At 42.1% G+C, this 26482-nt stretch overlaps 1 protein-coding gene across 9 annotated transcripts in view; it reads right to left on the reverse strand.

The window, feature by feature from the left end:
* The window catches only part of ENOX1 (ecto-NOX disulfide-thiol exchanger 1), a 977400-nt gene that overhangs the window by 58080 nt on the left and 892838 nt on the right, over window positions 1–26482 (reverse strand). For all 9 annotated transcript variants that reach the window (XM_069758240.1, XM_069758244.1, XM_069758249.1 and 6 more), the window contains one exon: window positions 10612–10719. In XM_069758240.1, the coding sequence (XP_069614341.1) occupies window positions 10612–10719 (108 nt within the window). The remainder of the gene's footprint in view (window positions 1–10611; window positions 10720–26482) is intronic.

The following is a 26482-nucleotide window of genomic DNA, read 5'->3' on the forward strand; positions in this document are numbered from 1 at the left end:
ACATCAGTATTTCTCAGCCAAAACCAGGAGTGGGTGATAAATGCAGAAGTGGTGCATATGTTTCTATTATACTTTTCCTCTATTTGTTCCACTCCTGGTTCTGGCTTACAAATACTGATGTAAAATACTGACCAAATACTGCTAGTGTGACGGCAGCCTAAGTCTGCATTCCAAACGGCGCTCCTTCCCTTCCAAGCTCTGCCATGCGCCCAGACAGTAGTTTTCTCCCACATATGGGGTATCAGTGTACTCAGGACAAATTGGACAACAACGTTTGGGGTCCAATTTCTCCTGTTACCCTTGGGAAAATACAAAATGGGGGGCTAAAAAATAATTTTTGTGGAAAAAAATAATTTTGATTTTCACAGCTCTGCGTAAGAAACTGTAGTGAAACACTTGGGGGTTCAAAGTGCTCACCACACATCTAGATAAGTTCCTTAGGGGGTTTACTTTCTAAAATGGTGTCACTTGTGGGTGGTTTCAATGTTTAGGCACATCAGGGGCTCTTCAAATGCGACATGGCGTCCCATATCAATTCCAGTCAATTTTGCATTGAAAAGTCAAAAAGCGCTCCTTCCCTTCCGAGCTCTGCCATGCGCCCAAACAGTGGTTTACCCCCACATATGGGGTATCAGCGTACTCAGGACAAATTGCACAACTTTTGGGGTCCAATTAATTCTGCTACCCTTGGGAAAATAAAAAATTTGGGGCGAAAAAAATCATTTTTGTGAAAAAATATGATTTTTTATTATTACGGCTCTACATTATCAACTTCTGTGAAGGACTTGGTGGGTCAAATTGCTCACCACACATCTAGATAAGTTCTTTAGGGGGTCTACTTTCCAAAATGGTGTCACTTGGGGGGGGAGGGGTTCAATGTTTAGGCACATCAGGGGTTCTCCAAACGCAACATGGCGTCCTATCTCAATTCCAGTCAATTTTGCATTGAAAAGTCAAACGGCGCTCCTTCCCTTCTGAGCTCTGCCATGCGCCCAAACAGTGGTTTATCCCCACATATGGGGTATCAGCATACTCTGAACAAATTGTACAACAACTGTTGTGGTACAATTTCTCCTGTTACTCTTGGTAAAATAAAACAAATTGGAGCTAAAGTAAATTTTTTGTGAAAAAAAGTTAAATGTTCATTTTTTTTAAACATTCCAAAAATTCCTGTGAAACACCTGAAGGGTTAATAAACTTCTTGAATGGTTTTGAGCACCTTGGGGGTGCAGTTTTTAGAATGGTGTCACAATTGGGTATTTTCTATCATATAGACCCCTCAAAGTAACTTCAAATGTGATGTGGTCCCTAAAAAAAAAAAAAATAGTGTTGTAAAAATGAGAAATTGCTGGTCGACTTTTAACCCTTATAACTCCCTAACAAAAAAAATTTTGGTTGCAAAATTGTGCTGGTGTAAAGTAGATATGTGGGAAATGTTACTTATTAAGTGTTTTGTGTGACAGAACTCTGTGATTTAAGGGCATAAAAATTCAAATTTGGAAAGTTGCGAAATTTTCTAAATTTTCACCAAATTTCCATTTGTTTCACAAATAAACGCAGGTAATATCAAAGAAATTTTACCACTAACATGAAGCACAATATGTCACGAGAAAACACTGTCAAAATCACTGGGATCCGTTGAAGCGTTCCAGAGTTATAACCTCATAAAGGGACAGTGGTCAAAATTGAAAAAATTGGCCCGTCATTAATGTGCAAACCACTCTTGGGGGTAAAGGGGTTAAAAGAGGATACTGATTTTTCCATATAGTGCACTAGAAAATGGGAAAAAATGGATTTCAAGTGCGGTGAAATTGCAAAAAAAGCAATTCCACAATTGTTTGAGTTTTTTTATTCACCAAATTCTCTAAATAATAAAACTGACCTGCTAATATAATTCTCCAGGACATTTCGAGTACGCAGATACCAAACATGTATACGTTCTTATAAAGTGGTGAAAAAAAATATCAAAAGTTTGTCAAAAAATAAAAAAGACGCCATTTTCCTAGACTTGTAGCATTTCCATTTTACGTGATCTGTGGTTGGGTGAGGGCTTATTTTTTATGTGCCGAGCTGATGTTTTTATTGATACCATTTTGTGGTAGATATGATGTTTTGATTGTCTGTTAGTGCATTTTATTACAATGTTGCGGCAACCAGATAACTTAATTCTGGCATTTTGATTTTTTTTTCTCATTATGCCATTTACCGATTGGATTGTTTTTATATTTTGATCAGACATTTCTGAATGCAGCGATACCAAATATGTGGTTTTTTTTTATTGTTTTTATTTTGAATGGGTTAAAGGAGGTGATTTTACCTTTTACATTTTTAAAAAATGTTTAATATTTAAAAAACCCTCTTTCTTTCGACTTTTTACTTGCTTCAGTAGTCTCCTTAGGAGACTTGAAACTGTGATTATCATCCAATCGCTTGTGCTTGAACCCTGCCCACCTGCTGTTGTTAGGGGCATATGAAAGGTGATCAAATCAGCTGTCATGTGCCTGAAAAGATGCAGGCTCAGCGCCGGAGCCCGCATGGAGTGCAGGGACATGACCTATGACGTATTGATACGTCATAGGCTGTGAAGGGGTTAAGTTTTATTGTTAAAAGAAAGAAATTCTAATTTCCATGAAATCTTACACAGAAGCTCTGCACAATGCATTGTTTTCTTTTCCAATACATATTATTTCTTGTGCTGTGTTTCTAATTGGTTGTTCCATTTGTGAATTTTTGTTGTTCTATATTACTCAGCTTTTTTCAATTACACCCGCCATTAAGAGCCCTACGGAAGATACACTTGGCAGCCCTGGTAAAGCTCATGTTCCTGTTAATTCAGCTGGCACAGTATTCTAAAGCAACATATTGAGTAATAAAACAAAAACTAGAATTATCGTCACTAAATGAACAAATATAAATTCTGAGTGGAATTTACAAACAAACTAAACAAAACCACTCTCCTGAAAGGATAGCTATTGATATTGTTCCTCTTTACAGATGTGGTTTTTGTCTAACAATTTTTCCTTTTCCTTTATTGGTTCAAAAAAATAAAAAAGATAACAAATCTTGAAGAAAAATTTGGTTTCACAAAGCCCCATGCTACTTCACACAAGCATATTGCATTAACAGTTTCTCATCTGTGTTTTGGCAGGACGTCCTAGCACAACTGCTAGTCATAGGACTCAAATTAAAAGCAGTAAATGTGATTTTGATGTATCTGGTTTAGGCCATGAGTCCCATAGTTGGGCCAGTTGTGACTGTCAGGCCGGCGTCACACACAGCGTAAAACAATACGGTCCGTATATTACGGCCGTAATACGCTGAAAAGTCCCGAAAATAGTGGTCCGTAGCTCCTCCGTAGGCAGGGTGTGTAAGCGTTTTTTGCGCATGGCATCCTCCGTATGTAATCCGTATGGCATCCGTACTGCGTGGTTTTCTCGCAGGCTTGCAAAACCAACATACCGCTATAGAAGTGATCCATGTGTCCCAAAAAGAAAAAAAAATATATATATACTGTCTATATATATATATATATATATATATATATACATATATATACATATATATATATATATATATATATATATATATATATATATATATATATATATATATATATATATATATATATATATGTCAGTAGACACATATATGTATATATATTAATATTTTTTCCAGCGCTATACAGCTTGAAAGCCGGTAATTCAATTACCGGCTTTTTCTTTCTCCTTCCTAAAACCCGACATGATCTGAGACATGGTTTACATACAGTAAACCATGTCTTCTCTCCATTTTTTTTGCAGATTCCACACTACTAATGTCAGTAGTGTGTATCTGCAAAATTTGGCCGTTCTAGCTCTTAAAATAAAGGGTTAAATGGCGGAAAAAATTGGCGTGGGCTCCCGCGCAATTTTCTCCGCCAGAGTAGTAAAGCCAGTGACTGAGGGCAGATATTAATAGCCTGGAGAGGGTCCATGGTTATTGGCCCCCCCCCTGGCTAAAAATATCTGCCCCCAGCCACCCCAGAAAAGGCACATCTGTAAGATGCGCCTATTCTGGCACTTGACCACTCTCTTCCCATTCCCGTCTAGCGGTGGGATATGGGGTAATGAAGGGTTAATGCCACCTTGCTATTGTAAGGTGACATTAAGCCTAATTAATAATGGAGAGGCGTCAATTATGACACCTATCCATTATTAATCCAATTGTAGTAAAGGGTTAAATAAAACACAAACACATTATTTAAAATTATTTTAATGAAATAAAAACAATGGTTGTTGGAGTATTTTATTCTACGCCCAATCCAGTCACTGAAGACCCTCGTTCTGTGAAAGAAAAAACATAATAAACCAACAATATACTTACCCTCCGCAGATCTGTAACGTCCAACGATGTAAATCCTTCTGAAGGGGTTAAAACATTTTGCAGCAAGGAGCTTTGCTAATGCAATGCTACTCCTCGCTGCAAAACCCCGGGGAATGAGTCTAAATATAGATCAATGAGCTATATTTAGCTTCATTTGCGGTGAGGCGCCCTCTGCTGGCTGTTCATAGATCGTGGGAACTTACCTAGAAAGCTCCCAGGCTTTCTAGGAAAGTTCCCACGATCTATGAACATCCAGCAGAGGGCGCCTCACCGCAAATGAAGCTAAATATAGCTCATGACCCCATATTGGAAACTAGACCCCCCAGGGAACTTATCTAGATGTGTTGTGAGAACTTTGAACCCCCAAGTGTTTCACTACAGTTTATAACGCAGAGCCGTAAAAATAAAAAATATTTTTTTTCCCACAAAAATTATTTTTTAGCCCCCAGTTTTGTATTTTCCCAAGGGTAACAGGAGAAATTGGACCCCAACAGTTGTTGTCCTATTTGTCCTGAGTACGCTGATACCCCATATGTTGGGATAAACCCCTGTTTGGGCACACGGGAGAGCTCGGAAGGGAAGAAGCACTGTTTTACTTTTTCAACGCAGAATTGGCTGGAATTGAGATCGGACGCCATGTCGCGTTTGGAGAGCCCCTGATGTGCCTAAACAGTGGAAACCCCCCAATTATAACTGAAACCCTAATCCAAACACACCCCTAACCCTAATTCCAACGGTAACCCTAACCACACATCTAACCCTGACACACCCCTAACCCTAATCCCAACCCTATTACTGTAAATGTAATCTAAACCCTAACTGAAACTTTAGCCCCAACCCAAACTGTAGCCCTAGCCCTAACCCTAACGCTAGCCTTAACGCTAGCCCTAACCCTAGCCCTAACCCTAGCCCTAATGGGAAAATGGAAATAAATACATTTTTTAAAGTTTTCCCTAAGGGGGTGATGAAAGGGGGTTTGATTTACTTTTATAGTGGGTTTTTTAGCGGATTTTTATGATTGGCAGCCGTCACACACTGAAAGACGCTTTTTATTGCAAAAAATATTTTTTGCGTTACCACATTTTGAGAGCTATAATTTTTCCATATTTTGGTCCACAGAGTCATGTGAGGTCTTATTTTTTGCGGGACGAGTTGACGTTTTTATTGGTAACATTTTCGGGCACGTGACATTTTTTGATCGCTTTTTATTCCGATTTTTGTGAGGCAGAATGACCAAAAACCAGCTATTCATGAATTTCTTTTGGGGGAGGCGTTTATACCGTTCTGCTTTTGGTAAAATTGATAAAGCAGTTTTATTCTTCGGGTCAGTACGATTACAGTGACACCTCATTTATATCATTTTTTTATGTTTTGGCGCTTTTATATGATAAAAACTATTTTATAGAAAAAATTATTATTTTTGCATCGCTTTATTCTCAGGACTATAACTTTTTTATTTTTTCGCTGATGATGCTGTATGGCGGCTCGTTTTTTTGCTGGACAAGATGACGCTTTCACCGGTACCATGGTTATTTATATCTGTCCTTTTGATCGCGTGTTATTCCACTTTTTGTTCGGCGGTATGATAATAAAGCGTTGTTTTTTGCCTCTTTTTTTTTTTTCTTATGGTGTTTACTGAAGGGGTTAACTAGTGGGCCAGTTTTATAGGTCGGGCCGTTACGGACGCGGCGATACTAAATATGTGTACTTTTATTGTTTTTTTTAATTTAGATAAAGAAATGTATTTATGGGAATAATATTTTTTTTTTTCATTATTTAGGAATATTTTTTTTTTTTTTACACATTTGGAAATTTTTTTTTAAACTTTTTTTACTTTGTCCCAGGGGGGGGAACAATACAGATCGGTGATCTGACAGTGTGCACAGCACTCTGTCAGATCACTGATCTCACTTAGAGCAGTACAGCCTTCACAGTGCCTGCTCTGAGCAGGCTCTGTGAAGCCACCTCCCTCCCTGCAGGACCCGGATCCGCGGCCATCTTGGATCCGGGTCTGGAGCAGGCAGGGAGGGAGTTAAGACCCTCGCAGCAACGCGATCACATCGCGTTGCTGCGGGGGGCTCAGGGAAGCCCGCAGGGAGCCCCCTCCCTGCGCGATGCTTCCCTGCACCGCCGGCACATCGCGGTGTGCCAGGGGTTATTGTGCCGGGGGCGGTCCGTGACCGCTCCTGGCACATAGTGCCGGATGTCAGCTGCGATAGGCAGCTGATACCCGGCCGTGATCGGCCGCGCTCCCCCGGTGAGCGCTGCCGATCGCGCTGGACGTACTATCCCGTCCGTGGTCATAGGGGCCCACCCCCCCACCCGGGCCCATTCCCGGTGACTACCTCTTGAAGCTCATCAAGAGAATGCCAAGAGTGTGCAAAGCAATCATCAAAGTAAAAGGTGGCTACTTTGAAGAACCTAGAGTATAAGACATAATTTCAGTTGTTTCACACTTTTTTTGTTAAGTATATAATTCCACATGTGTTAATTCATAGTCTTGATGCCTTCAGTGTGAATGTACAATTTTCATAGTCATGAAAATACTGAAAAATCTTTAAATGACAAGGCGTGTCCAAACTTTTGGTCTGTACTGTATATATTGAGTCAAACATTGGCATACCTTATTACATTTTTAAGTCCATACTTTTTGCCTCCCTTTCTGTCTTCTCATACTGCCATTGTTACTTTTGGATTTTATTTTCTGTGATATATTTTCCTAATAAAGATTATAAAGAGTGGACCATTTATATAGATACACCTAAATAAAATGGGAATGGTTGGTGATATCAACTTCTTGTTTGTGGCACATTGATATATGGGAGGGGGAAACTTTTCAAGACGGGTGGTGACCATGGTGGCCATTTTGAAGTCGGCCATTTTGGATCCAACTTTATTTTTTTCAATGGGAAGAGGGTCATGTGACATCAAACTTATTGAGAATTTCACAAGAAATACAATGGTGAGCTTGGTTTTAACATAACTTTATTATTTCATGAGTTATTTACAAGTTTCTCTTTGTTTACAGCCATTGACATGTCGCAGAGATTAACACGTGAGGAGAGAACAGAAATTGTGTTGATGTCCGATGAACGCAGTACCCGGGTAATTGCAGAAGATTTCAATGTAAGACACCCTATGGAAGAAAACTGTCACCATTCTCATGTTATTTAGGTGTATCCATATAAATGGCCCACCCAAAAAAGTTTGCCTCATCACTGAACATAATGTTCTGTGTAAACTGAGGGTCCTGTTCCAATTTTTGTTTATCCCATTCTGCAAATTTAGCTCACTATTCTGGGTCACCAACCATTCCCATTTCATTTAGCTGTATCCATCTGAATGGCCCACGCTCTACTTGTGGGCTTATGACCATAATTGTCCTCTTTTCTCTATTGGAAGATGGTATAATGGTGCGTTTACACTCCATGATTATCTGCAACCAGCCTTCCTAGGAACAGTCCAGTGTAAACAGTATACTGATCACCAGACAAAAGAGAAAAACACTGATTTGTTGGGTGAAATGTTCTTTTGGATAAAGATCATTGTACCCGGCAGCATATTCTCCTGTGTAAAACAAGACTTGTGTTTTGGCAGAGTGTGTGCACTGAGAAATTTATTAAAGGGAACCTGTCACCCCGTTTTTTGAGATTGAGCTATAAATACTGTTAAATAGGGCCTGCGCTGTGTGTTCCTATAGTGTATGTAGTGTACCCCGATTCCCCATGTATGCTGAGAAATAACTTACCAAAGTCGCCGTTTTCGCCTGTCAATCAGGCTGGTCAGGTCGGGAGGGCGTGGTGACATCGGTGGTTCTTCCTCAGCTTTACGTTGGTGGCGTAGTGGCGTAGTGGTGAAGACACAGCGCGCGATCTGCGCTGTAATCCCTTGCATCGGTGGGGGCGGCCATCTTCCTGGGGCCGCGCGTGCGCAGATCGAGTGCTCTGCTGCACGGGGCTTCAGGAAAATGGCCACGGGATGCCGCGCGTGCGCATTAGAGATCGCGGCGGCCATTTTCCCAAAGCCGAGTTTGCATCTCGGCTTTGGGAAAATGGCCGCCGCGATCTCTAATGCACACGCGCGGCATCCCGCGGCCATTTTCCTGAAGCCCCGTGCAGCAGAGCACTCGATCTGCGCACGCGCGGCCCCAGGAAGATGGCCGCCCCCACCGATGCAAGGGATTACAGCGCAGATCGCGCGCTGTGTCTTCACCACTACGCCACCAACGTAAAGCTGAGGAAGAACCACCGATGTCACCACGCCCTCCCGACCTGACCAGCCTGATTGACAGGCGAAAACGGCGACTTTGGTAAGTTATTTCTCAGCATACATGGGGAATCGGGGTACACTACATACACTATAGGAACACACAGCACAGGCCCTATTTAACAGTATTTATAGCTCAATCTCAAAAAACGGGGTGACAGGTTCCCTTTATTAAAGGTCATTAGTGTACACCTGAAGTGCATTCTGTCTAAACAGCTTATCAACCCTTTAGTGATCGAGCCAATTTTTAAAATTCTGACAACTGTCACTTTATGAGGTTATAGCTCTGAAATGCTTCGATGTATCCCACAGAGACTGTTTTTTATGACATATTGTACTTCATTTTAGTGGTAAAATTTCTTCGATAAGACTTGCGTTTATTTATGAAAAAACAAAACCCTAACCCCAAAACATACCCAACCCAACTTTAACCCTAACACAACCCTAACCCGAGCTCTATCCTCAACCCTAACCCCAAAGAATGGAAAAAAATAAGTGTTTTATTATATTAATTTTACCTAGCTAAGGGAGTGGCAATGGGAGGCTTGATTTACAATTTTTTTTTTATTTTGATCAATGTGATAGGGTCTATCACAGTGATCAAAATGAACCAATAGGAAAAATGTTTTATAGTTGCTGGGTACCAGCCGGTAGACCTCGGCGGGCACACTACGCATGTGCCCGCCATTTCCTTCCAGTAAGATTACGTGAAGTGCCGGGGGATGGAGCAGGAGGCTCCAGGGATGGCGGAGGTATTAGGGGGACTAGGGGGACCCAATTTCTCTCTCCTCTGGTATGCTAGGTCATAGCAGAGGAGAGAGAAATGAATGAAAAAAAATCGGACTTTTTTTGTGTGATCATGTGACGGGATGGTATCCCGTATCATGTTCTTTGGGGTCTCAGCTACCTCCTACAGCACAGACCCCGGAGATTTTCCGACACTGGGGGGCACTATACACTTATTTCTCAGCGCCGTTAAAAAGCGGCACTGAGGAATAAGTACCCTTAACTACAGCCGTGAAATGGTTTATTGACGTTAAATGATCACCGACTGGCAAACATGGTGCTGATTGGTGGCCATTTTTACATGGAGCATTGGCTATTCACTTGGTTTTTTCACTTTTAATGTAAATTACTCATAAATACATTATAAAACAGTGTACAGAGTTGACCATACACTTTAAATAAGAGTTCTTATGTTCCCACAAAGCAACCCATACATGATGACAGGTAAAACAACTCACAAAAAATTATGTTAGAAAAGCAGGAGGATGCTATTAAGTGGTGCCACTAGAGAATTTTAGCTGTGTTTGCAAGTCTATATTAATGATCAATATGCCTGTCATTACACGGGTAGGAAATATTGGGAAAACTTATAGTTATAACTATTAAAGCTAGAAAGACAGATCAGATGTGGCAGATATGTGGACTAAAATTTGATCTACATTTTTTGATAAGTATCATAACCAAAAACATTTATGCATTCTTTTTTTTTTAAAACGCAACATGCTGTTGAGCAACGATTTAACACGGTGACTTTATTGCGAAAAAAGAACAGCCAAATTGCAGACATGATGCATGCGAGTTGTAGTTGCATGTGACCTGCATTGAAATCTATAAACAGAGTCACCCGCATCTTCGCGACCAGGGACAGATAATGAACAAAATTTGAAACCATGCGATACAGTGTTGCAGTTAGTGATGAATGCAACACCGTAGGAAAGAATTAGATGCGGTGTTGTAATGCGACACTGCAGACTTGATGTTGAGCGCCCTAGTCTAAATGTTCCCTCTACGAACTATAGAAATGGGGGAATTATTACAGCAGAAGTCTCAGTCTCCTTTTAAGATCACTGCAATGATAAACAACTTTTCTTTTTATATCTAAGAAATTGTCCCTAAATACAAGCTACAATTAGCATAACAATGATTGTGTACAATTTGCCGCCTGACAGCACAAATCTCTGGCTGGTTCTGACTCACCTGTTCCTTGAGAACATTCACTAGGGCATGTGCATGTGTTTGTTCTTCCTTGGCTTTCTCTAGTTCACTCTTCTTGTTGTTTAACTCCTCTTGCAATGCAACTAATTGCTGCAAACGAAAACAAACAAAAAGCCATTACTGTTTCATGCAAATTTATGCAACACTTTGATGGCTTCCTAAATTGTTATTTCTTCGATTCACATACGTTAAATTCAGACTATACAAAGGGTGCTTTTCTAAGAGGGAGACTAACAATCCTCCAGCTTCTGCATACCAGCCATGGGATGTATTGATCAATAGTAATTAGCTGCAGTCATTACACACATTATATATACACATACTGCCTGTCATGTAACGATATAGGCCATATTTATAGAAAATATTAAGAGTCCCTCAAACTTTTTGCTTTGTTCATCACTGCTTGAAGGCTCTGGACATCTTTACAATTTATTTCCTAAACCTCAAATAAAGCAACTTTCTAAACAGAATTCATTAAAAAATGTACATTTTGCTGTATAGTCTGAGTACCTTTATCACATAGCTGGCTATTCTGCTGCTTCTGACATGGATAGGATAGTACACTAGCTCTGGTTTTGACTGCTCTTTCTCTGCTTTGTCCCTTTCAGTGTTATAGCAGGTGCAGACGAGCGTATTACTGTGCAATCCAACAAAACTATAGATGGCACCGAAGTATTTACGACTGGCATTCTTGCAGTGGAAAGTGACAGGCTAGAACTGGATTCTAACTTTCCAGAAATGCATGGAAGTCCTTTGTCTTGTTTTGTTAAGATATTACACAACTCGTTTACGTAAAAAACACGAAAATATATATTCTTTACACCCCTCGGTGGATCTATTCACCACGTAAAACCTGAGCTTCTAACTCCGTCTGGTAAAGAAGTAGGGTTTTCTCTGTAAATATGTATCCCAGATAGGACATATTTGATCTCATTAGAATGCTCACGTTAATCCGAGATGAATGCTGGGTTTGGTATGACTCTGACATGTTTTGTAGTGAAGTTATAGAAATCAGAGAAAATAGTTTTCCGCAGGACTGGCGCATAGCAAATGTGGTGCCAATATTCAAAAAGGGCTCTAAAAGTGAACCTGGAAATTATAGGCCAGTAAGTCTAACCTCTATTGTTGGTAAAATATTTGAAGGGTTTCTGAGGGATGTTATTCTGGATTATCTCAATGAGAATAACTGTTTAACTCCATATCAGCATGGGTTTATGAGAAATCGCTCCTGTCAAACCAATCTAATCAGTTTTTATGAAGAGGTAAGCTATAGACTGGACCACGGTGAGTCATTGGACGTGGTATATCTCGATTTTTCCAAAGCGTTTGATACCGTGCCGCACAAGAGGTTGGTACACAAAATGAGAATGCTTGGTCTGGGGGAAAATGTGTGTAAATGGGTTAGTAACTGGCTTAGTGATAGAAAGCAGAGGGTGGTTATAAATGGTATAGTCTCTAACTGGGTCGCTGTGACCAGTGGGGTACCGCAGGGGTCAGTATTGGGACCTGTTCTCTTCAACATATTCATTAATGATCTGGTAGAAGGTTTACACAGTAAAATATCGATATTTGCAGATGATACAAAACTATGTAAAGCAGTTAATACAAGAGAAGATAGTATTCTGCTACAGATGGATCTGGATAAGTTGGAAACTTGGGCTGAAAGGTGGCAGATGAGGTTTAACAATGATAAATGTAAGGTTATACACATGGGAAGAGGGAATCAATATCACCATTACACACTGAACGGGAAACCACTGGGTAAATCTGACAGGGAGAAGGACTTGGGGATCCTAGTTAATGATAAACTTACCTGGAGCAGCCAGTGCCAGGCAGCAGCTGCCAAGGCAAACAGGATCATGGGGTGCATTAAAAGAGGTCTGGATACACATGATGAGAGCATTATACTGCCTCTGTACAAATCCCTAGTTAGACCGCACATGGAGTACTGTGTCCAGTTTTGGGCACCGGTGCTCAGGAAGGATATAATGGAACTAGAGAGAGTACAAAGGAGGGCAACAAAATTAATAAAGGGGATGGGAGAACTACAATACCCAGATAGATTAGCGAAATTAGGATTATTTAGTCTAGAAAAAAGACGACTGAGGGGCGATCTAATAACCATGTATAAGTATATAAGGGGACAATACAAATATCTCGCTGAGGATCTGTTTATACCAAGGAAGGTGACGGGCACAAGGGGGCATTCTTTGCGTCTGGAGGAGAGAAGGTTTTTCCACCAACATAGAAGAGGATTCTTTACTGTTAGGGCAGTGAGAATCTGGAATTGCTTGCCTGAGGAGGTGGTGATGGCGAACTCAGTCGAGGGGTTCAAGAGAGGCCTGGATGTCTTCCTGGAGCAGAACAATATTGTATCATACAATTATTAGGTTCTGTAGAAGGACGTAGATCTGGGTATTTATTATGATGGAATATAGGCTGAACTGGATGGACAAATGTCTTTTTTCGGCCTTACTAACTATGTTACTATGTTACTATGTAGTTTAAAGTTTAGTCAGAATGTAGAGAGAGGAGGGTCTGGATAAGCCAGCCTTTCTGTGATGTCACAGCCTTAAGGTTTTAAGTGTCTGGCAGGCTTCCCCAGCTCAGATTTCTTCCTGACTTCTTGTCTTCTCCTGAAGCCAGCAGCACGTCCAAATGAGCTGGGACGTATGGTTGCCTGCCATGCTTTGAACATGTGAGTGTTATCTTTTCTCCTTTATTCCCTTTATAATAATAAATAATAATAATCTTTATTTTTATATAGCGCTAACATATTCCGCAGCGCTTTACAGGTTGCACACATTATCATCACTGTCCCCGTTGGGGCTCACAATCTAGAATTCCTATCAGTATGTCTTTGGAATGTGGGAGGAAACCGGAGTGCCCGGAGGAAACCCACGCAAACACGGAGAGAACATACAAACTCTTTGCAGATGTTGTCCTGGGTGGGATTAGAACCCAGGACCCCAGCGCTGCAAGGCTGCTGTGCTAACCACTGCGCCACTATAATTACCCGTGTACATATTTGCAATTGTCTCATTTGTAACATCTTTATAAAATATTTTTGATAAAGCACTGCCTAATTTTTATGGGATATAATATTTAATATTAGTTCGTTCTCCTGTTCTAAACCGTACCATACACATACTGCCTGTCATGTAACGATATAGGCCATATTTATAGAAAATATTAAGAGTCCCTCAAACTTTTTGCTTTGTTCATCACTGCTTGAAGGCTCTGGACATCTTTACAATTTATTTCCTAAACCTCAAATAAAGCAACTTTCTAAACAGAATTCATTAAAAAATGTACATTTTGCTGTATAGTCTGAGTACCTTTATCACATAGCTGGCTATTCTGCTGCTTCTGACATGGATAGGATAGTACACTAGCTCTGGTTTTGACTGCTCTTTCTCTGCTTTGTCCCTTTCAGTGTTATAGCAGGTGCAGACGAGCGTATTACTGTGCAATCCAACAAAACTATAGATGGCACTCGGACCACTGTTTATGGGGCCGTGCAAATATCAGATTTTTTCCTAGACAGAGACTACGCGTGGATAAAATTGTTGCATCACCAAATTTTATCTGATACTTGGATTGCATTTGGCCATGCAAGTCAATGAGTCGGTAGAAAACATCGGACTGCACTTTAATGCCATCTGAGTGCAGTCTGATTTCCGCGCACTTCCAGAATAGAGAAGATAGAGAATTTTTTTTCAGTCTTCTCCCCATTCGAGAGAATCTGATCACACTCTGTCCCTAAACTTAGAGAAAAGCAGTAGGCACAAGAACACAATTTTCAGGAAGTGCGGATCACACACGAAGTACTGTATTAGGCAGAAAAGACAAAGAAAAGCTATGCACAGTGTGTTTTTGTTGTGTTTTTTTCTCTCCAGGCAAAACATGCTCTCTTGGCAGTAAACAAGATGCTTATAAAAAGCATGTTTTTCTTCGTTTTTTAGGATCCCAAAGCTCAACTTTTCTTCCACCACACAAGCATGAACACAGGTCACCAATGCAAAACATATGTTAAACCATAAACTATTTTGGAAAAAAAATAGACTATTTGTTCAAACTATTTAGTGGAAAAAAAGTTTTATGTCTGAAAAAGTAACTATTCTGAACAAAAAAAAGTTCACAAGTCCAAGAAAAAATACACAATTACAAATGTAACAGTGGGGGGAGTGGAATTAGTTGGGAATAGTTTACCTAAGACACTGGCAGAGCATGGAGTTTGTAGGACACAGTTTACTTTCATACTTTGGTGGACTCTTGAGTTGAACCAGTATTGTTCAATTACAAACCTTGGTCAGCCAATGTTTATTTACACATAGCACTAATTGAATTAAACTGAACTAATCCTAAACTGCAATTCTCAGCTGAGGAGACCAAGACATTATCTACTATATAATTGTCTAAAGGTACTTTCACACATAACGATTTCGTTAACGATATCGTTGCTTTTTGTGACGTAGCAATGATATCGTTAACGAAATCGTTATGCGTGACAGCGACCAACGATCAGGCCCCTGCTGGGAGATCGTTGGTCGCTGGGAATGCTCAAGACCTTTTTTTGGTCGCTGATCACCCGCTGTCATCGCTGAATCGGCGTGTGTGACGCCGATCCAATGATGTGTTCACTGGTAACCAGGGTAAATATCGGGTTACTAAGCGCAGGGCCGCGCTTAGTAACCCGATATTTACCCTGGTTACCATTGTAAAAGTAAAAAAAACAAAAAACAGTACATACTCACATTCCTGTCACGTCCCCCGGCGTCAGCTTCCCGCACTGACTGTGTCAGCGCCGGCCGGCCGTAAAGCAGAGCACAGCAGTGACGTCACCGCTCTGCTTTACGGCCGGCGCTTACACAGTGCAGGGAAGCTGATGCTGGGGGACGTGACAGGAATGTGAGTATGTACTGTTTTTTTTTTTTACTTTTACAATGGTAACCAGGGTAAATATCGGGTTACTAAGCGTGGCCCCGCGCTTAGTAACCCGATGTTTACCCTTATTACCCAGGGACTTCGGCATCGTTGAAGACAGTTTCAACGATGCCGAAGTTGTTCCCCGGATCGTTGGTCACTGGAGAGAGCTGTCTGTGTGACAGCTCTCCAGCGACCACACGACTTACCAACGATCACGGCCAGGTCGTATCGCTGGTCGTGATCGTTGGTAAATCTTTTAGTGTAACGGTACCTTAAGGGTCACTTCCGTCTGTCCTTCTGTCTGTCACGGTTATTCATTTGCTGATTCGTCTTGGCAGCTGCCTGTCATGGCTGCCGCGACCAATCAGCGACGGGCACAGTCCGGAAGAAAATGGCGGCTCTTTACTCCCCGCAGTCAGTGCCTGTCGCCCGCATACTCCCCCCCAGTCACCGTTAACACAGGGTTAATGCCGGCAGTAACAGACCGTGTTATGCCGTGGGTAACGCACTCCGTTACCGCCGCTATTAACCCTGTGTGTCCCCAACTTTTTACTACTGACGCTACCTGTGACAAACCTGGCTGGGCAATATACTACGTGACAGGCCACTATAATACGTAGCTGGGTGTCACGATATGGTATGAAATATCATAAGTAGTTCTCTTGCTAGCCTGTGTGGGCTAAGCCCCCCCTTCTTGGAGTGATGCTGCAACAGTTTGTAGCTTCAAATTCCTTCCCTTTCACTCAGCCAAGAGCTGCTTTGCCAATGTAGATGGGGGAGGAAGAGTTTATTACCTCTAGCTCAGAGAGCCGAAGTATTTACGACTGGCATTCTTGCAGTGGAAAGTGACAGGCTAGAACTGGATTCTAACTTTCCAGAAATGCATGGAAGTCCTTTGTCTTGTTTTGTTAAGATATTACACAACTCGTTTACGTAAAAAACACGAAAATATATATTCTTTACACCCCTCGGTGGATCTATTCACCACGTAAAACCTGAGCTTCTAACTCCGTCTGGTAAAGAAGTAGGGTTTTCTCTGTAAATATGTATCCCAGATAGGACATATTTGATCTCATTAGAATGCTCACGTTAATCCGAGATGAATGCTGGGTTTGGTATGACTCTGACATGTTTTGTAGTGAAGTTATAGAAATCAGAGAAAATAGTTTAAAGTTTAGTCAGAATGTAGAGAGAGGAGGGTCTGGATAAGCCAGCCTTTCTGTGATGTCACAGCCTTAAGGTTTTAAGTGTCTGGCAGGCTTCCCCAGCTCAGATTTCTTCCTGACTTCTTGTCTTCTCCTGAAGCCAGCAGCACGTCCAAATGAGCTGGGACGTATGGTTGCCTGCCATGCTTTGAACATGTGAGTGTTATCTTTTCTCCTTTATTCCCTTTATAATAATAAATAATAATAATCTTTATTTTTATATAGCGCTAACATATTCCGCAGCGCTTTACAGGTTGCACACATTATCATCACTGTCCCCGTTGGGGCTCACAATCTAGAATTCCTATCAGTATGTCTTTGGAATGTGGGAGGAAACCGGAGTGCCCGGAGGAAACCCACGCAAACACGGAGAGAACATACAAACTCTTTGCAGATGTTGTCCTGGGTGGGATTAGAACCCAGGACCCTAGCGCTGGAAGGCTGCTGTGCTAACCACTGCGCCACTATAATTACCCGTGTACATATTTGCAATTGTCTCATTTGTAACATCTTTATAAAATATTTTTGATAAAGCACTGCCTAATTTTTATGGGATATAATATTTAATATTAGTTCGTTCTCCTGTTCTAAACCGTACCCTAAGTCTTCTGAAGGGAAATACGCTACTGTTACTGTTGTGTTGGGTTAGCTTCGGACCCGTTTAATCGAAGCTGGTGGCAGCAAGAGTGTGCTGACTGTTGAGTGATGCTGTAGCGACTGCGGCGTTGATAATTATTGTTCCTGCCTGAGTGGGAGTAGTTATCGCGTCGCTGCAGCGTGCCCAATAGCCAGTACATAGCAGGCAGCCTTTCTGGCGACCAATTACCCAGGGTGCAGTACCTAATCTGACCTGAGAGTTTAGGGGGGCGCCAGAGAGCTGCAAGTGTTAAGTGGAACTGTAAGCGGGATATACATAAATCCCTGCAGTTTGTGGTATATTGAAAGCAGTGGGATACCTAGAATAAGCCCCTGCTGTAAACTAAGAGGTCAATAGCCTTGTGTGTGTTTTCTCATCTCATTGTTAGCAGTGGAGGGATAACTAAGATAAGCCCCCCTGCACATGTGATAGCAGTCTGTTGGCCTAAAGTCACCCCGACCCGTGACGTAAGGGTGACGGTCACGGTGTGAATCGTGACGAATTGGTGGCAGCGGTCAGGGGAATCCTGACAATTGGACCGGACCACCCGGTTCTGCGTGGACTACAGGGGGCTCAACGCCATTACAGCCTCTGACGCGCACCCCATGCCGCGCATCGAGGAGCTGCTTGAGAAGTTAGCTGGCGCAAATTACATAACAATAATGGATCTGAGTCGAGGATACTGGCAGATTCCCCTGAGCCCTGAGGCACAGGAGAAGTCCGCCTTTATCACACCCTTTGGACTGTACGAGTCCACGGTCATGCCCTTCGGCATGAAGAATGCCCCTGCCACTTTCCAGCGGATGGTCAACCTCCTGCTTCAGGGACTGGAGAAGGACACAGTGGCGTACTTGGATGAAATTGCCATCTTCAGTTTCTCCTGGGAGGAACACCTGCAGCATCTCGAGGAGGTGCTCAGGCGAATTCACCAAGCAGGACTGACTATCAAGCCTGGAAAGTGCCAGATGGGCATGAGGGAGGTTCACTACCTGGGGCACCGGGTAGGCGGGAACACCCTGAAGCCAGAGCCTGACAAAGTGGGAGTGATCGTGAACTGGCCCACTCCCGTGACCAAGAAACAGGTGATGTCCTTCTTGGGCACTGCAGGGTACTATAGGCGCTTCGTACAGCACTATAGTAGCCTGGCAAAACCTTTGACGGACCTCACCAGGAAGAAGCTACCCCACATCATCAACTGGACAGATGGCTGTGAGGGGGCCTTCCAGGCGTTGAAAACCGCACTGTGCAACGCCCCTGTGTTGAAAGCAGTCGACAGCAGTCGACTGTTCTTGGTGCAGACCGACGCCAGCGAGTTTGGCCTTGGTGCTGTGCTCAGCCAGGTTGACTCGGAGGACCAAGAGCACCCCGTGTTATACCTGAGCCGGAAACTTTTGCCGAGGGAAGTGGCCTACTCCACCATCGAGGAGTGCCTGGCCATAGTCTGGGCCCTGCAGCGCTTGCAGCCCTACTTGTACGGTCGCCCCTTCACTGTGGTGACCGACCACAACCCTCTGCGCTGGCTAAACGCCATGTGTGGAACCAACGGCAGGTTGCTACGCTGGAGCCTTGCCCTTCAACAGTTTGACTTCACCATTGAACACAAAACGGGCAAAGAGCATGGGAATGCAGATGGACTCTCCCACCAGGGTGAACCTACTGAGGTGCCCATGGAGGCATACCGTGGGGTACTGCCTCCCTAGCGCACACCAAAAGGGGGAGGTGTCACGATATGGTATGAAATATCATAAGTAGTTCTCTTGCTAGCCTGTGTGGGCTAAGCCCCCCCTTCTTGGAGTGATGCTGCAACAGTTTGTAGCTTCAAATTCCTTCCCTTTCACTCAGCCAAGAGCTGCTTTGCCAATGTAGATGGGGGAGGAAGAGTTTATTACCTCTAGCTCAGAGAGCTGAAGTATTTACGACCGGCATTCTTGCAGTGGAAAGTGACAGGCTAGAACTGGATTCTAACTTTCCAGAAATGCATGGAAGTCCTTTGTCTTGTTTTGTTAAGATATTACACAACCCGTTTACGTAAAAAACACGAAAACATATATTCTTTACACCCCTCGGTGGATCTATTCACCACGTAAAACCTGAGCTTCTAACTCTGTCTGGTAAAGAAGTAGGGTTTTCTCTGTAAATATGTATCCCAGATAGGACATATTTGATCTCATTAGAATGCTCACGTTAATCCGAGATGAATGCTGGGTTTGGTATGACTCTGACATGTTTTGTAGTGAAGTTATAGAAATCAGAGAAAATAGTTTAAAGTTTAGTCAGAATGTAGAGAGAGGAGGGTCTGGATAAGCCAGCCTTTCTGTGATGTCACAGCCTTAAGGTTTTAAGTGTCTGGCAGGCTTCCCCAGCTCAGATTTCTTCCTGACTTCTTGTCTTCTCCTGAAGCCAGCAGCACGTCCAAATGAGCTGGGACGTATGGTTGCCTGCCATGCTTTGAACATGTGAGTGTTATCTTTTCTCCTTTATTCCCTTTATGTTATAATTACCCGTGTACATATTTGCAATTGTCTCATTTGTAACATCTTTATAAAATATTTTTGATAAAGCACTGCCTAATTTTTATGGGATATATTATTTAATATTAGTTCGTTCTCCTGTTCTAAACCGTACCCTAAGTCTTCTGAAGGGAAATACGCTACTGTTACTGTTGTGTTGGGTTAGCTTCGGACCCGTTTAATTGAAGCTGGTGGCAGCGAGAGTGTGCTGACTGTTGAGTGATGCTGTAGCGACTGCGGCGTTGATAATTATTGTTCCTGCCTGAGTGGGAGTAGTTATCGCGTCGCTGCAGCGTGCCCAATAGCCAGTACATAGCAGGCAGCCTTTCTGGCGACCAATTACCCAGGGTGCAGTACCTAATCTGACCTGAGAGTAAGGGGGGCGCCAGAGAGCTGCAAGTGTTAAGTGGAACTGTAAGCGGGATATACATAAATCCCTGCAGTTTGTGGTATATTGAAAGCAGTGGGATACCTAGAATAAGCCCCTGCTGTAAACTAAGAGGTCAATAGCCTTGTGTGTGTTTTCTCATCTCATTGTTAGCAGTGGAGGGATAACTAAGATAAGCCCCCCTGCACATGTGATAGCCGTCTGTTGGCCTAAAGTCACCCCGACCCATGACGTAGGGGTGACGGTCACGGTGTGAATCGTGACGAATTGGTGGCAGCGGTCAGGGGAATCCTGACACTGGGCAATATACTATGTGGCTCTGTGCTGTATACTACTTCGCTGGGCAATATACTAATTCGCTGGGCAATATACTACGTGACTGTGCAATATACTACGTGACTGTGCAATATACTATGTGGCTCTGTGCTGCATACTACTTCGCTATGCAATATACTACGTGGTTCTGTGCTGTATACTACGTCACTGGGCAATATACTACATCACTGGGCAATATACTACGTAGCTATACTACGTGACTGGCCAATATACTATGTTGCTGTGCAATATACTACGTGGCTCTGCGCTGTGCACTACGTGGTTCTGTGCTGTATACTACATCACTGGGCAATATACTACGTAACTGGGCAATATACTACGTAACTGGGCAATATACTACGTAACTATACTACGTCACTGGGCAATATACTACGTGGCTGGGCAATATGCTACGTAGGCTGGGCAATATACTACGTGGATGGACAATATACTACGTGGCTGGGCAATATACTACGTGGCTGGGCAATGTACTACGTGGCTGGGCAATATACTACGTGGCTGGGAAATATACTACATGGGCTGTGCAATATACTACGTGGGCTGTGCAATATACTACGTGGACATGCATATTCTAGAATACCCGATGCGTAAGAATCGGGCCACCATCTAGTGGTTTAAACTTGGCAAAAATCACAAAAATAAATGGGTTTCACATTCTGCTGTGCCTGTTTTTTCACTAAAAATGCAGCAAAATCTGATCTAGTCATTGCTTTCTAGGGGGGGAATAAACGCTGAAAGTGACATGCTGCAATTTACAAAAACAGCAGTTTTCCAATTCAGTCAGGAAAAAAATAATGTGTGTGCAGGAGATTTCTGAAATCTCATAGCTTTTGTTGGTACAGTATGTAAAACACTACTTAAAAATTGCATTAAAAAAACGCAGCAAAACAAACAACCTGTGAACAGAGCCTAAATCACACAGGCTATTTTAGGAGTGTGGAAACAGGACAGGATACAGAAAAATAACATAGTACAGTACATAAAAACCAATACATAATTTAATCCTGTTGAGACAGGAGGTAGAAAAGGCAAATAATAGAAATATTTTTATTACATGGCACCAACATATTCCTCAGCACTTTACAAATGAGCAGGGACATGTGTAGACAATAAAGACATTACAAAGTAACACAACTCAATAGTTATAGGAGGAGTGAGGGTCCTGTTTGCAATCTTACAATCTAAAAGGAGATTGGGGGGGACACAATAGGTAAGAACATGCTAGTCATGTATGCTCCAGCCACCATTATAATAAATAGGGGATATGAGGCTGCATGAGCTAATTATCAGCCTGTATTTGTCTGAGTACAGTTACCAAGTGCTATTGGGTGCATGGAGGACGTGCAGACAGATGAATAGGATGGAGCAAATTCTGACGAAAAATTAGAAGGGGGACAAACAGGGGAGAGTTAGAATAATGAAGTGAGGTGATGGCCTGTAAAATGGGGGCTAGTTGTGCATTCCAGAAAACTGGCACAGCACGAGACATGTTTAGGAGACAGAAGTGGGAGGTTCGGATAAAGGAGGATGTTAGTCTTAGATCAGTTGCAGCATGGAGGACACGGGTAGGGTGGTAGACAAAGATGAGGAAGGAGATGAGTTCAACTTGTACTCTGTAGCGAATGGGCAACCAGTGCAATCACTGGCTCGAGGTGGGGGGAAGCTATGTAGTGGCTGGACAGAAATAATATCCTTGGTGCTGCATTCTGGACAGATTGGAGAGGAGAAAGTTTGGTAAGAGAGAGAGCAATCAGTAGAGAGTTGCTATAGTCCAGGCGAAAATGAATAAAGGCAAAAGTAAGAGTATTTGCTGTTTTGAAGGCGAGAAAAGGTTGGATACTGCAGATGTTTTTTTTTTTAGATGCTTGTGACATGAGCGAATTAGAGACTGGATATAGAGAATAAAGGAAATGTCTGTGCCAAATATGACTTCAAAACAGCAAGCATGCTGCTTGGGAGTTATGGTGGAACCACCCAAGGAAATTGCTATATCGGGTATAGGTAGGTTAGAAGAAGGGGGGAAATACGAGAACTTCAGTTTTGGAGACATTCAGTTTCAGATAGACTTAGAACATGATGTTAGAGACAGCAGACAGACAATCCCTGGTATTTTGTAGTAATACAGGGGTGATGTCAGGAGACGATGTGTGTAATTGGGTGTCATAGAAAAAATTACCGCACACTCGATACTGGTATGATGCAGAAAAGGTATATGCCAATTTTATTCAAGGAAACAAAACAAAAATGATGGTTGCCACATTGGTAAAGGTAGACAATGAACCCGACGTTTCGACCCTCCCGGGTCTTATTCATGGGGTTACTCTAGTCCTTTGATAAACATGCATAAAGGTGGCAGTAGTAGGGGAAGAGCAAGCGATCCCTTTTGTTTAGAGCATAACCTTGTGGTGAGGCCAGTAAGGGCTGCTGTCCCAGGTAAAGAAACCTATTTAAGTAGGGCCGTAGTATTCCCGGTGGCCTGAATGAAGTGTTGCTGGGGGTCAGCGGCGCATCCCGCGCCTTGCTGTGCTGTCTTGGAAACGTCGGGTTCATTGTCTACCTTTACCAATGTGGCAACCATCATTTTTGTTTTGTTTCCTTGAATAAAATTGGCATATACCTTTCCTGCATCATACCAGTATCGAGTGTGCCGTAATTTCTTCTATGATTGACTTGACCACACGGTCGATTTACCAGCACCTCATTGTCCCCGACCTGAGTGCACACAATCTTCCCTATCTATGTAATTGGGTGTCATCAGCATATTGATGGTACTGGCAACCAAATCTGCTGATGTTTGTCCAATTTGGTCAGTATATAGGGAGAAGAGGAGGGAGCCTAGGACTACTGAGCCTTGAGGAGCCGTGGCAGTAAGGGGAAGAGGAGAGGAAGATGAGCCGACAAATAATACAGTGAAGGAAAGATGAGAGAGGTAGGAGGGAAACCAAGAGAGCCGTTTCTTTGAGGCCTATAGAGCGGAGCATAGTGAGGAGGAGATAGTGATCCAGCATCAAATGCAGCAGAGGGTAGCAGCATTCTGGACACACAGAATTCACACCCATCATTTAATATTAGAGGACAAATAGCTACATTAGAAAATCTGAAATTAAGAGCAGGTTACAAACAGCATATCAGCATTAAACTTAGTGGAAATTGTCAAACTCATTACTTTTCATGTCTAAAGTTACTTTCACACTAGCGTCGGGCCGATGTATCCTGTGACAACGCAGCACAACGGGGGCAGCGGATGCATTATTACAACGCATCCACTGCCCCATTGTGAGTTGCGGGGAGGAGGGGGCGGAGTTCCAGCCGCGCATGCGCGGTCGGAAATGGTGGACATGACCCACAAAAAAAACGTTACAGGTAACGTTTTTTTGTTCCGACGGTCCGCCACAACTCAACCGTTGCACAACGGTTGCGACGTGTGGCAATGCGTCGCTAATGTTAGTCTATGGGGAAAAAACGCATCCTGCAGCCAACTTTGCAGGATGCGTCTTTTCACCAAAACGACACATTGCGACGTGCGTCGTATGATGCTAGTGTGAAAGTAGCCTAAGGGGTCTATAACCTTTATCTTCTGTGAACCTTAAAAAGAAAACAAACAAAAAAAAACAACTTATTCTAGTTTACATCTTTAGGTTTTTTGTTTCAGTCTGTTTGCACCCAGTGCATATAAAGGTGTGCATATTCATGTGGCTCCTCATGGCTGCATGTCCAGTAGCCACATTTCAGTCCTTTTCAGCTCTTATCCACACACAACTCACTTGACAAATGGAATGGTTGTAATATTAAGGGTTAGGACCGTCCTGAATAGGGTCACTGCCATGTGGTGGGATGGCTTTTACATTATTTAGATCAAAATTATGTTAACTAAGTACCGTATGATATTTTCATGCACTTCTGCTGTTTATTTATTGCAGGGTATTTGCTTATTATGTTTTATCTTGTTTTTTTTTCTTCTAAGAACCTAGAGACATTCTTATGACAATACCTCTATAATTGTTAAGGTTAATTTCATATTTATTGCCTTTAACCAATTTTCTATTAATCCTTTAAGAAGGCCATATTGATGACCTGAAGATCTTTAGAAAAACACTCTCACCACGGAAAAATAACTCATATGGCGATAAATAATATGGTCTCGCTTTACCTTACTGTATAACTACAGTATATTTTCCTGACAATAGTCAAGTTCATAATATGATTATAAATGCTAACCAAAAGGGACTGGGAATACAGTACATGGTTAAATTATTTATTGACTAAACTGTAAGAGCAATATTCACAAAAAGTGTAAAGATATTCCAATTTCAAGAATAGTGTATCTAAAAAATACACCAAGTTATTTGTCATTCTTACACATGTAGGTATCTCGCTGGAGGTTATCCAATGCAATTTAAAGAGAACCAGACAGCGGATGCATGCTGCTCAATTTACGGGCGGCATGTATCAGGTACCGACTGCATGAACTCAGTCAGTTATAATCAACTTTGAAACACTTTGGTGTTTCAGAGAAAAATATACTTTAAAAGCTGCTGGGGACAGAGCAGTGCTGGAGACTAGTCAGACATGTGAGTCCCCGGCGGCTACTGCCACCTGCCGCAGAGTGATACACTACTAAGTAGTGACTACTTGATAAAGACCACTAGTTTTCAAATGACATTTCTAGAGTCACCTTATGAGGAGCGTTATCACCAGTTATAAATACATCTATTCCTATCTGTGCCAGTGATTAAATGCGTTGTCTGTTCTCATTGAAAAAAATATGTAAATTGACAACCCCTTTAAAATTATTAACTATATGCATACAATGTATCCAACCATACAAATATCTGTATGCGCTGCAATAAGACGACTTTCACAGTAACCGCTATGAACCAGTGCATTTGATACATTGGTAAACATCTTTTACAAGATTCATACTATATATGCCAGAGGGCTTAGAGATAAACTCACAAAAATTAGAAGGCAAACGTTCAGAAATCTATAAGCCGTGCTTCCCTGGAGAGGTAACAGGGTCAAAATTACCAGGGCATCTAGCAGAGAAAAGCAAGAATAGCAGATTGTCAGATCTAAATACATGTCCTGCTCTCTAATACCTGAAGTCTAAATTAATTATCCAAGAGAGCATCCTCTTTAGCAGAAGCTACCCATCAAGCTCTAACAAGGCATCTCAAGTGCTGGAGCATGGCCTGAGCAGCAGGCTCCACTAAGGAGCATGACCAGAAGCCTGGAAGGAAAGTAGAAGCAAGCAACTAGCAACCCTTCAGCTTTAGAGAAAATATTGAGTCACAAGATATTCTCCTCATACTAAAACGCTGACAAAAAAAAGCGTATAGCAATCATCGAGAGCAGACTCCAACAAACGTCTTTATTTCTAGCCAAACGCTAATTATCTCGTACCAACTGTCTCTATACTAAATCCAACATTCCATTATTCGTTTTGTTCCCAGGAACTGTGTAGATATTAATTCTGTTACTACTAACAAACCTACGGGAACCACAAAAAAGTCTCTCCAGGTAAAATCAATGGTCCTTATTTTATGGCAACACATTCATATACGCTTATAACAAATCACTGGGCGGCAGACAAGCTTAGGTTGTTCCAATTCTGTAATACAAATATTCTAGTTAAAAAAAATGACCATTCTCTTCCAACTGTCCCCCAAGAAAGAGACTAGCTAAATTTCATTTAAGTTCAGTCAATTCCAGAAACAGTTTTAGGATATGATTCACAATCCAAGTTTTGGTCCTTCTTTTAAATAATACAAAACGCCATACAAGCAATTTCACGGAAATGCTGATTGCCCTTTAGAGAAACGCAACAGAAAGAGAGAGATCTGAGCCA

The sequence above is a fragment of the Ranitomeya imitator genome, chromosome 3 (assembly GCF_032444005.1).
Source record: "Ranitomeya imitator isolate aRanImi1 chromosome 3, aRanImi1.pri, whole genome shotgun sequence".
NCBI lineage: Eukaryota > Metazoa > Chordata > Amphibia > Anura > Dendrobatidae > Ranitomeya > Ranitomeya imitator.